General features: G+C 29.5%; 1 protein-coding gene across 1 annotated transcript; it reads left to right on the forward strand.

Annotated features, from left to right (window-relative positions):
* The first annotated feature begins 4,090 nt into the window (after positions 1-4,090).
* On the forward strand, positions 4,091-6,401 carry LOC111293966 (acyl carrier protein 2, mitochondrial-like). Its single transcript, XM_022887051.2, has 2 exons — positions 4,091-4,407; positions 5,994-6,401. Exons 1-2 carry the CDS (start codon positions 4,186-4,188, stop codon positions 6,168-6,170), a joined length of 399 nt encoding a protein of 132 aa, XP_022742786.1. The 5' UTR covers positions 4,091-4,185; the 3' UTR covers positions 6,171-6,401.
* Positions 6,402-12,375: the final 5,974 nt, after the last annotated feature.

The raw sequence follows: 12,375 nt of genomic DNA on the forward strand, positions 1-12,375 counted from the left end.
ATCTTTGCAAAGCTCAAAGGCACCGAAAATGTTCTCTCAAGAAAATTTGACTTGAAGATCAAAAAATCTCTAAGAAGTCGTGAACTCCTGAATGATTTTGTCTTTGATCTCCCATTTGGCTTCCTCTTTGGCTTTTTGCTCTACTTTAAGCTTTGACCTTAGCTTAGCAATTTTTTCCTGAGCCTCATTGAGTTTGAACTTGGATTTTTCCTTTTTGGACTCAGTTGAAACTTTTTAGACCTACATCTCTTTCAACTTGACCACAAAGTCATCAGCCCTTTTTTTCTATTCTTCTTCCTTTTTATGCAGGTTAGAGACATTGGTTCTAAGCTTGGTGATCACATCATTGTTCTTGTAATTTTCTTAAGCATACTTCTTAAGTTATACTCAGTCTTCTAATAACAAGTCGAAGCTTAGTAAACATAGAGTAGTCTTTCGTTAACTGTTTGGGAAGGATAAGTTAAAAACTTCTCTGAAATTACAAAAAGAAAATCAAGTTTAGATTTTAAAAAATAATGGAATTCATGAAACAATACAAAAATTGATTTAAAAGATAACTAACCTCTTTGGGGTATAACGACCTTTGTGAGTTTCATGGCCATATTAGTGTCCCCCAAAGGATTTTCATTAGAGTCATATTCCAAATTGATAGAGAAACGTTCTGAGGTGGGCTTCAAAATTTTGACCTCATGCATTATTGTGGAGAAGAAAGTTTCAATCTTTTGCCTTTTAGAGAGAGGGGCCTCTAACCCATTGTTCCATTCTGCTTACCTTTAGTAGTAGTAGAAACCTAAGTTGTGAAGCTCGATGGTTGAGGAACAAAAGGGTCCATTATTTTTATCTTTTTTTTATAAGGAAACCTGAGCTAGATAGGCTACTTTTGACCATTTTTTAGCCTTAGCTGATGGAAACACATGTGAAAATTGAATTTCTTAGAAGGCTTGATGTTGTCAGACATATCTACGAGATAAACTAAGTATTAGAAAAAGTTTACAAAGGTAAATACCTTGTGAAGTCACCTTAAACCTACCATAATACTTTGTCTCCTTCACTATTTCAAAAAAGGTCAACCCATATGCATCCATAACCAGTTTTCTCTTTTTGGTGAAATCCAAAATCTTGTCATAAACAGTGAGATCATTCATTGTTAGAGGAGTAAGCTTATCTTCAAAAATCTTAGGCTCATTCAATAGTTTCTATATCTTAAGCTCATTATTTTTATTCTTATTTTCCTTCTTAATGCAAAGGAAGAGTAGCTTTCAATTCTTTATTAATCTCGAACAATTTGTAAAAAATTTTTTAGCCAAATGAACTATGATGTAAAACTAGCTCTTATCATAGGGATTTTTTACTAAGAAGAACTCCCTGAATAAAGTGATAGAGGAAGAATGTATAAGTTTTTACAAAGAATTATAAAGGTTATTATGTACCAAAGAGAATTTGAGGTAAGCTAAGTGATTGTTAAATTATAAGAAAGAAAAAAATTCAATAATAAAATATGTAAAGAGAACCTCAGACCGGCCATTATGGAACCCCAATACACCTAGATTTGGTGAGCCTTTAAGGGAGATGTGCCTGATCCTTAATGGTCGATATTAACACATTGTACTCTTTTTTTGAAAGGCCAAAGCTAACCTTCAAAGATTAGACATAATGAGTAGAGCATATGTTAGGGCAATCCTTAAGATTAGCCCTGCCATTCAAGCTTTTCATCACATTCTTAGGTTTAGACTTACATAACAAAAAGTGAAAATGGAATCTAAGCCAAGGCCTCCAAATATGAAGAAGACTCTTACTTATTTTTTTTTTCTTAACTTAGCTAATCTCCCCTTCTTACTCATCATCAAAACCTTTTTCATTATCAGAGTCTTTATCGCTAGAAGACTTAGACTCTAGAGTAAAAGTAAGATTTTGAGTAAGAGTAGTAGTAGAGACCATCATGATGTCAGAAAAAGATGAAGAAAGGTAGTGAGACTCTTTGACAGTGAAAAAAATGAAAATCATCAACTGAGGTTAGCTCAACAGTAAAAAAGATGAAGGAAAAAAGAATAAAAAGTTAGACTTTAGAAACAGAAAGGGTAAAGAAAAAAAGGTTAGATAAAAAAGCCAAACTGACATTTGACATTGGGACAAAATGATTCTCGAAGTCAGAATCCACCATAGCTAAAAGCTTATCCATCTTATCATGAGGCTGCTCTCTTATTCTGTGGAAAACCCATTCTTTCTTGGCATGAGCACTTTCCTTAAGCCTTCTTTATTTTCTTTTAACATCTAGTTTAACTAAAATGTTGCTATGCTATAATCCCTTCCTACAATGATAGAATGGACTCTATTATCCTCATCCCTACTACTAAATTGACTTCCCCTTAGAACCATCTTGTAACTTACTAAGCCCCTATAACTTGCATTAAAAGACATTATAAAAAAAAAGACGCATATCGAGGTAAAAAAAAGAATAAAAGATTGGTTGAAAGAAAATAAAATCTTTAAGGTCGGTAAATGCAGATTAATTGAGAGCAAAAAGACAATAAAGTGAAAAATGAAGGCTCCGAAAGGCTCTTTATATAGTCAATGTTGAGATCAAATGAACGCTTAAAATTATGCCATGTGTTCTAAACGTTTAAAAAGGATGATGCTTCGCCTTCATAGCTTTGGGTTTTTACCACCCAAATACCTCTCTCATCATTAAATGTGATTTTCAAACAACAAAAAGGTAAATCAATCATTACACCTATTCAAACCAATTAAACTAGTCACAAAACCTAAGTCAAATTGGCCAAACAAACCAATTGCTAGGTTAATCCTATATTAAACCTGAAAATCAAACTTCAACACCAAGAAAAAACACAAGTCTCACATTAGTACACACTACGTCAAACACATAAGTCACGTCAGTAGTTATTCATAAACTTGCTTAACCCAACCTCAATTCGCCTCGACATAAGATCACTCGCCTTGGCAACCCTATAATGGACCAATTAAACGTATAATCTGAAACACACGCTCAAAATCAAGCTTGACACCTTTGATCACATATCATGTCGACACACTTTAGAATGGCAAAGTTCACACTCTACCATCTAATACTCAAACTGCTTGGTGAGAGATAGAGTGTTAGGGGTATTTTTGGGTTTAAAAAGTAAATTAATCGTTTCCCTTATTAAAGATTGTCAGCAGACGGTTAAGGATATTTTTTACTTTTGAGTTGATCTGACATGTATAGTACCACATTAATTTGAATATGTCACTATTCTATCTCACAAGCTTCTCAACTTCTACCTATAAATAGATTCAACTAGGTGCTATCTATCTATCTTATTTTTATTCTATTTTTCACATTTTTCACTCTTTTCCCAATCTCCAATAGCATATTTCTAATTTGAGTGTTGGAATGTAAATGTAGGGAACAATCCTTACTTTTACCTTTAATTGTTTTCTTTTTGTATTGTGATTTTAAGAATTTGACTCTCAATTTGAAATTCGATATCAACACTTTTGGATAAGATTTTTCAAATTCGAAATCAGTTTGATTTAACTCATGAAGTTATTTTAATGTTAAATATTATTTTTTAATTAATTTTAATTTTAAAATATATTTAAAATAGTCAAATATTTTAATAAAAATTTGTTTTTACAATTTAATACTAAATATAAACTAAATGGACTTTTACGAGCTAACAACCCGATTCATAGACACATCTTCTTTACTATTATATTTTTATTTGTAATTACTTATTTTGTTAACTTTTATCTAAAGATTTTTTAAAAAAATTATAGACCAAAAAGTGATATAATATTTGTGAGGAATGCTAATTTTTGTGTATAATATTTTAATTTAATTTAATAAAATTAATAGCATACGGGGTTATAAACTAATTAAAAAATATATAATGATAAAACTACAATCCGTAGTAAACTTATCCATGAACATTAATAAAGTAGTAAATTTGGAATTTATCCCAAAAATCGTGCTTTTTCGCATAGCGATTTTTTTTTTAATTTAAAAAATGCAAAAGAAGGAAAGTGCGACGTCGTATTCCTCATTGATTTTCACTTTTGCATTTTAATCGCTTCCCAAAGCTGCCAAACGTTACCATTTCTGACAGTTTGATAGGGAGCGAAATCAATAAGAGAAGGCGTCTTCTAATTTTCAGCACAGATAAGAGAAGAGGGTTAATTATTGAAATGGCGGCGGTGAGAGTAGCTTTGCTAAAGCATCTGAGGGTGAACGCAACGCCCCTGCCCCGTAACCCTAACCCTATCAGTAACGGGCTGTTCGCTCTTACCTTCAACGCCATACGCCGCCGTTTCTCCGACGAGGTCAAGGGCTCTTTCCTCGACAAATATGAGGTCAACGATCGTGTCATCTCCGTCGTCAAAAACTTCCAGAAAGTTGATCCTTCGAAGGTCTTTAATTTTTCACTTCACTGTTTTTCCATTTGTTTTTTTTATTTTCTTGAATTCTTTTGGGTGTAGATTATTTGTGTATCATATTGGGGTAATTAAACGTATTATTTGTTAATTCAATTAAATGAATGGTTATATTGCAAGTTCCAATGATATCGCTAAGCTAATGTTAAGTGGTTGTTTAATGTGTTATTGTTTTCCGATTGGTTTCCTCATATTTGCTTAAAAATTAGTAAGGATACAGCCAAGGGTGCCCTCATTAACAAACTTCTTAATATGATACTGGGTAAGTTGCCTTTCGTCAAATGTGAAATTAGCTTGGGTATAGCCCTGATAGGTTTATCTGGAAAACATGGGTTTAGGTTTTGGATTGTCTTGGCTTACTTTATGATTGTTCAAGGGTAAAGCTTTTTCATTTGTCCTAAATCAGTCGGATGACCTGCCTTTCAATTATTTGGCTATAAATTTCTCTATTTTGGTTAGTCTGATATGATAATTTCTACTACGCAAATGCTGATAACCAATAAAAAGAAGTCCTTGTTTCTCGCGATAGTTAAATGCCATGAAATTGATGTCTTTAAGTTGGAAAATCGATATGAACTTGAGGTAGATTCTGAATGGACAAACCTGCTCATAAGAAAATGGGAGTCATTTGTGTTGGGTCTATGATGTAATTTCAGTTTTTTGGAGCTGATTTCTTCCTGGTTCTTTTGACATTCATCTCAAGAGCAACCTTTTTTGTTTTCTTACTTGGGATATATGTGGGAAGGGGATGTAAAGATTCTGTAATTTGTAAATAAGCAATTTGAAGAGATAGTAATCATAATTTGCGGTGCTTGAGTGAATGATAAACAATCATTTAGGTTATTCAATTTCTTCCAGAGGAGCAGGAATAGGAAATAGGTCCTTTATAGGCTAGAGCTGATGCTGATTGCGGATATGATATAGAATTAAAATAGTAAATTAGCTTTGGCTGCATTGCTAGTCAAAGTTTTTGTAATATTAGTGTTGTTTAGTTGGTGATTGATATGCAAACAAGAATGACTTCTATACGCATTATATCAATTTAAATGGTAGTTGTAGTTGTAGAAGAAGTGTGATTTTAGATTTACTTAGAAAGAAGCTTTTGTCTAATACAAGTGGATCACTGCAAATGAGACGACTGTGTCTGGTGGGTATTCTACTACTCGGAAAGAAGATTGTAGATTTGGAAAATGCCAGCCCCTATCTTAGCTATGCAGCACAAATCTTGAAAATAGTTATCAAGTGTAAGAAGCAATGTAGTCCGGGTGCCTACACATTGGGGTTATTAACATTCTTGGCAAGCTCACTGGCACATATCTTTTTCTTGATGTGTCTTTTTGTGAGGAAACTGGAAAAGGCACACAAGGCACTCATGCTATCTTCCCAGTTTTTTTGCCCTCATTTCTTTTCCTCAATATATTTTGACATGAAAATAAGTATAATTTTTTAGGTTATTATGAGTGCAACTTCTAGCAAGTTCTTCTGGTTGCATATAGAATTTTGCTCTTGTAAGTGTTTCATTCTGTTTAATATCTCATTATTTTTTTCTTTCTAATTTGCAGGTTACACCCAGTGCCCATTTTCAAAATGATCTTGGATTAGATAGTTTGGACACTGTGGAGGTTGTTATGGCCCTTGAAGAAGAATTTGGGTTTGAGATACCTGATAATGAGGCAGACAAGATCACCACAATCAATCTTGCTGTTGAGTTCATTGCTTCTCATCCTCAGGCAAAGTAGAGGGGAAATTATGAAACTCTACTATTTTTTGCTTTGTTTTCGCTTTGTTCATGTGAGGCCTATAGCTTTATAGGATAATTCCCAAATCTTCCTGCCTGGACAAATGTCTGTAGTGCCCTTTGATTTTGAGTTCCTATTGAGGAGGATTGTTTGGATATTTACTGCTCATTTTCTTTTATTGCCTTAACAATATTTCATTTTAAGTAATAAAAGGTCATTGGGTTAAGAAAATGATTACTTGATCGCAGCTTTCATTTACTTGGCATTGCTTGACTTCTTTTTGGAGGAAAGTTGGGTTTGTATAATTGTCTTTTTGGTTGGCAGTTCTCAAATATAAAACCAAAAAATGGTTCGGGCTTTGCTATTGTTAAGCAAAATTTTAAAGACTGCTAAATGCTAATGAATAATGATGTTTTTTTTTTTTTTTTCCCTAAATACTGGAAAAGATGATCCCAATAGGATATAGTACGTTTACATGGGTTGTATTGTATCGGCATCATGGTAAGAGTAGGGGTTTAGTTGAACTTGTTTGAGTTAATATTAGAATTGGACATTGTGTATTCATGCCGTATAACATATTGAAATTTGTATATTTATATTATATTTTATATAAAAATTATGTGATAATTTATATTGACACGAAAATATAAAATATTTATTTATTTTATTAAATTTATATATAATTATTGTTAAAATCTTAAATTATATCACCTTCAAATTTATTTTTTGTAATTTATTTGTGTTGTGTTATTGTGTCATGTTTTAAATTGTGAGGTTTAGTTAATATTTTGCTAAGTTCGAGTTTTGACTTATTAGAAAACTCTAGGTTCGAAACTCATTTCGAACTTGATCAAAAACTCATTTTGAGTTTGACTAAGTTGCATTTTTCATGTTCAAATTTGATATGTAATTTATTTAGTCATTCAAGCTTATTTTGATAGATTCAATTAGTTAGATAAAATTGTAAATATACACATTAAACCTAAGATTTTTGTTATTTTTAGATTGAAATACTAAAAAATCCCTTAAACTATTTAACTTTATATAAATAAATCTTTATACTTTTTGTTATACTCAAATAAATTTTTATCATTTCATTTGTATTCATTAAACCTTCACTTCAAATAAAAGATTGATTTAAAGGATTTATTTAGATACAAATTAAAAATTAATAGCTTATTTAGATAATAATTAAAAATTAATAACTTATTTGGATACAAATTAAATGTGAAAGGTTTATTTAAATATAATAAAAGTATAAAAACTTATTTAAATAGAGTGATAAAATTTAGGGTTTTTTTTTATTAGTTTAGGCTTAGTTTTACTTGTATATGCATATTAAGTGTTGTGATGGATTTAGAATTTTTTTTGTATTATTATTTATATATATATATTTCGATGGATTTATTAATTTTTTTAATAAAAATTATATTTTTTCTTTAATTTTTTTTTAACCTCTGGGGTGTCCAAAAAAAATTTTAACGAGTTTTTAAAGAAATTTTTTTAATTTTTAATATTTAAGAATAGTCATGACAAAGGATGGATTCAATGTTCATTAAATATATTTGTCATAACGTCTAGATCTGAGGATCTATTGCTAAACATTGACTTAAGGAGTCGTCACAAATCTTTTTTGTTTACGTGCGATTGGCTACTTAAGGAATCTATCATTTCAAGGAACACCTAAGCTTGACTAAGAATCCTTAAAAGAATAGGTTCGGCTCTATCAACTAGAACAGGGTTTGAGAGTTCGATTATGAGTGAGGAAGGTTATAGTGTTATGGACCTAAGAAAGAGTCCTAAATCCCACATCGAACATAATAAGAGGGTCACTGGGGTATAAAAGGGTTCATATCACCTCTGCCTTGTGAGACGCCTTTTGTAGGATAAAATCGTGAGGTCAGGGGGGTCAAAGTGGACAATACCTCACAAGGGTGTGAACCGTGGCAGGAAGGCTGATCTGGGACGTCGGAAGGGTGAATGCCTGGGTCCCGGAGTCGCGTGGGTTCGGAGCTTAAGTCTCGACCCGTGACAAGTGGTATTAGAGCCAGCCCTAAACCGTTCGATCCACGCCAAGCGCCTCCAGGGAGGTAAGCAGGGTAGCTAGCCTCCGTGATAAGGGCGTCACAAGGTTGGGTGGAGGAGAATGTCACAGACCTAAGGAAGAGTCCTAAATCCCACATTGAACATAATAGGAGGGTCACTGAGGTATAAAAGGGTTCACACCATCTTTGTCTTGTGAGGCGCCTTTTGTAGGATAAAATCGTGAGACCAGGGGGGCCAGAACGGACGATACCTCACAAGGATGTGAACCGTGGCAGGAAGGTTGATCTGGGATGTCGGAAGGGTGAATGCCCGGATTTCGGAGCCGCACGAGTTCGGAGCTTAAGTCTCGACCCGTGACAATAGTACCCTCATAATGACCATCGAAAGATGATACCAGCTCAAATTTGCGTTATCGAATAAGCCTTAAAATTTACAAAGTAATTAATTATTAAAAATTATTATTAATTAACTCTAATACTTTTAGCAAAAAATTAAGAAAAACCCTTTACCTCAAGAGTATGCAAGAAAACTATTGTTTCACTTGTAGAGACTTCATCGTCGAATTATTTAACATAAAAAAAATTTTCAAGAAAGAAAAAAAAAATAAAATAAAATAAAACAAAAAAAAAATAATGATTCAACTTTTTGATACAAATCCTTTTCTTTTCATTTTATAAAAAACTCATTGCTTTTATACAAGAAAAATTGATACTTTTAACTTTTTCTTAAAACAATTAAAAATTTTTATTTTAAACATTTTATTTTTAAGAAAAATTGATACTTTCAACTTTTCCTTAAAAATATTTTTTTTGAAAATTTTATTTTAGAAATTTCATTAAAAAGAAAATTAAAATAAAACAAAATTAAAATTAAAATTAAAATTAAAAAAATTTTAAGGAATACCAAATAATTCTAATTTAGAAATAATAATAATAATAATAAAAATAATAAAAATAAATAAATAACTAAATAAATAAATTAATAAAAATAAAACAAAAAATTAATAAATGGAAAAAAAAACCTTAACTCGTTCGGCTCAGTGGCTGGGATTCAGCTCGGCTATAGGCATAAACCACGGCTTGGATGATGCAGCTTGGCGGCTCAGCTCGGCTGAAAAGATTGACTGAGGCGTAGGTCAAACTCGGGTCAAAAGCAGGTTGTGCTACGGGTCGGGTCGCCTGAATGAAAAAAGCGCGGATCCTGGGTCTTAGTAAGGCCAAAACGACGTCGTTTTCAACAGGTATAAAAGACAAAAGTTTTTGATTTTCTTCAGATGCTTTCTTTCCCTCTGTCTGTCTTCCCCTCTTTTCTTTCCCCTCTTTCTAGCATAACCTAGTTTTCAATTGAATATTTAATCTGACTGGAATCTAAGTTTTTTCATCGAAAAAGTCACTGGAAAACTTAAATCTCGTTGGAAAATTTCGTCAGATTCTGAAAATTTTCTAGAAATTTTTCAAAAAAAAACTCTAAAAAATTCAAAAATTTAAAAAATTTTAAACTATCTCTAAACACTTTTTGCTTCTGTTTCACCTCTTTGTTGTGTTTTTTCTGTGTATTCTTTCCTGCATGTTTCAATATCTATTTATAGCAATTGATCAGAAGAGTTTTTGATCAATCTCAATTCTATTTGGGATTGAAATTCAAACTTTGAATCCAATCCCAACTCTGCCAGCCCTCAAATTCACGTTCAAATCCACTTTCATCATTTTTTATTATTATTTTTAATTAATCTAATCATTATCTCCTAATTAATCAAAAAAAGATAAAATCAATAAAAAAATAAAAATAAAAATAATAATATAATAGTATTAATAAAAATAAATAATAAATGAAAAAAAATAAAAATAAAATAATAAAAAAATAGATACATCTTATCTATTTAAATCAGACTCAATTGTTTCAAATCTAAATTAAATTAAATGTTTATAATATTAAAAAATTAAATATTCAATTAAATTAAAAAATTTTTCGAGTTAAATATTAAAACATTAAATTTGATTCGACATGTTACTCAAATAGTTTATAGCTAAATTCAATTTGATAATAAGCAAGTCAAATTTATTATATTGGAGTATTCATTGAACGAGATTACATTTTCCTTGCATATAGAGGAGAGACGATCCGAGCAATTAATCAAAGTAAATATGCTCAAGGTAAATTGTGCATTTTTTGCTTAATTTTGTTGGTTGAAACAACAAAAATGACTAAATTGGATATAAGAGAAGCCCAATATTTACTCCCGAGAATCTTGTATCAAACGTAACTCAGGTGTAATTGAGTTGACTATAAAAAAAAAAAAAAAAATGGAAGGCGTAATTGAGCTGAGTCCAGCTACCATAGCGTTTTTACCACGCTCAAGCTATAATTCAAGCTCGGCTGAACTCTATTTTTATACTTAAATTAGGAGTTGTTTGATAAATTAAACAAATTTAATTTTAAAAATTAAATTTTGAATTTTGAAAAATTTAAATACTAAATTTATAATATAGAAATTATTTGATATGCTACTGAAAATTAAAAAATTAAAAAATTAAAAGATTTTTTTATTAATCTTTTATAAAAGAATTAAAGATATGATTTGATAAATATTTTCAATTGAAAGAAGTTAAAAGAACAAAAAAAAATAGTTAAAATATAAAATTAATTTAATTCATTAATTTTTTTTAAAAAAAATTGAAGTAATAAATTAAATAGCTAAAAATTACTTAACATTTTAAATAATTTTCATTGAAAATCTGTTCTTAAGTGGTTTCTAAAAACGAATTATCATACATATTAACTAAAATCAAAGAAAATTAGTTTGATTAGTAGATTAGGTTGTTTTTTATTGTAAACATGATAATTTATGTTATACATTTATATTATATTTTATATGATAATTATATGTTAATATAAAAAAATATATTTTTTATTTTTATTAAGTATATATATAATTTTTATTAAAATTTTAAATAATATTATTTTTATATTTTTAAAAAAAATTTATGCTGTATGATATATTATATTTTAAATTATTAAATCCTCTTTTACATCATTATTTCTGTTCTAACAAATCAGGAAACGTAAAAGAAGGGAAAGGACCACACAGAGCAGACTTTGACTTAGAAAGAGTCAACAGTTCACACACCCAAATAAAAGCAAAAAATGAACCACTAGAAGCCTTTTGGAAATTTGAACGGTTTATCCCTACCAACCCTTCAAAAATCTGCCCAACTTAACTTAGGGGTTGGGCTCTTTAATATAAGTACATAAAATAAATAAATAATATTATTTAGTGTGCAAATGAAAATTACACATCTGTTCTTTTTCTAAAGCGTATTCATGGGGAACGAAGGATTCCTAGTTTCTGAGAAACGAGTGATTTTTTGTGCGATGTACCTCAACTATTTTTTCTCTTTCAACGCTTCAACCAATGTTTGCTGGTACGAATGTAAATGACGTGATAATTAACGAATATTTTTATATTTATAATTCGTTTGTTTAATTTTAAAATTATTCAAGTTTAATAAATAATTTTTACATTATGTTGAAACTTAATCATTTAGATATTAAAATATTTGAGTTCGATTTAAAATTAATTCATTTTAATGAAAAAAATTATTTGTAAATATTAAATAAATATATTTATAAATATATAAATTAATAGAAATTAATAACTAAAAAAATTAATTTTACAAATCAATAATTTAAGCTCTCAAGATTGAAGGAGACGTATCGATTTATAAAGAGTTTCTTTCTTTACATTAGTTTTTCAAGTTATGTAAGATAAAAAATAAAGTATTAACAAAAGTCTCGTTTATAACATATTTATTGGGTGATTAAAAATTATATTTAGAATAATATTTTAAAAATATTATGAAAGATTTTTAATATATGTTAAGTGTACTTTTTAATGTATAAATATTAAATTATGATTAAAATTTTAATAAAAAATATTTAATCATAAAGTAATCATCTTATAAGAAATAAATATTTATTGAATTTGTTTACAAATGTTAAAAGAATTTATTTGTGAATATAAATGAACGAAATTTATTTCTATTTGTATTTAGTTTGTTTATTAAATAAATATTAAAATATTATTTAAAATTATTTGTTAAGTTAAATAAATACACATAAAAAATATAAATTAAATATGTTCACAAATAATTTATCAAAA

The sequence above is a fragment of the Durio zibethinus genome, chromosome 14 (assembly GCF_047325235.1).
Source record: "Durio zibethinus cultivar Kanyao isolate XHJ-2024 chromosome 14, ASM4732523v1, whole genome shotgun sequence".
NCBI classification, from domain to species: Eukaryota; Viridiplantae; Streptophyta; class Magnoliopsida; order Malvales; family Malvaceae; genus Durio; species Durio zibethinus.

What these genes read in the sequence shown, in the direction of transcription:
- LOC111293966 (XM_022887051.2), top strand. Translation starts at nt 4,186, where the DNA reads ATGGCGGCGGTGAGAGTAGCTTTGCTAAAGCATCTGAGGGTGAACGCA. An exon ending in AGAAAGTTGATCCTTCGAAG is followed by an intron (nt 4,408 to 5,993) that starts GTCTTTAATTTT and finishes TCTAATTTGCAG; the next exon opens with GTTACACCCAGTGCCCATTT.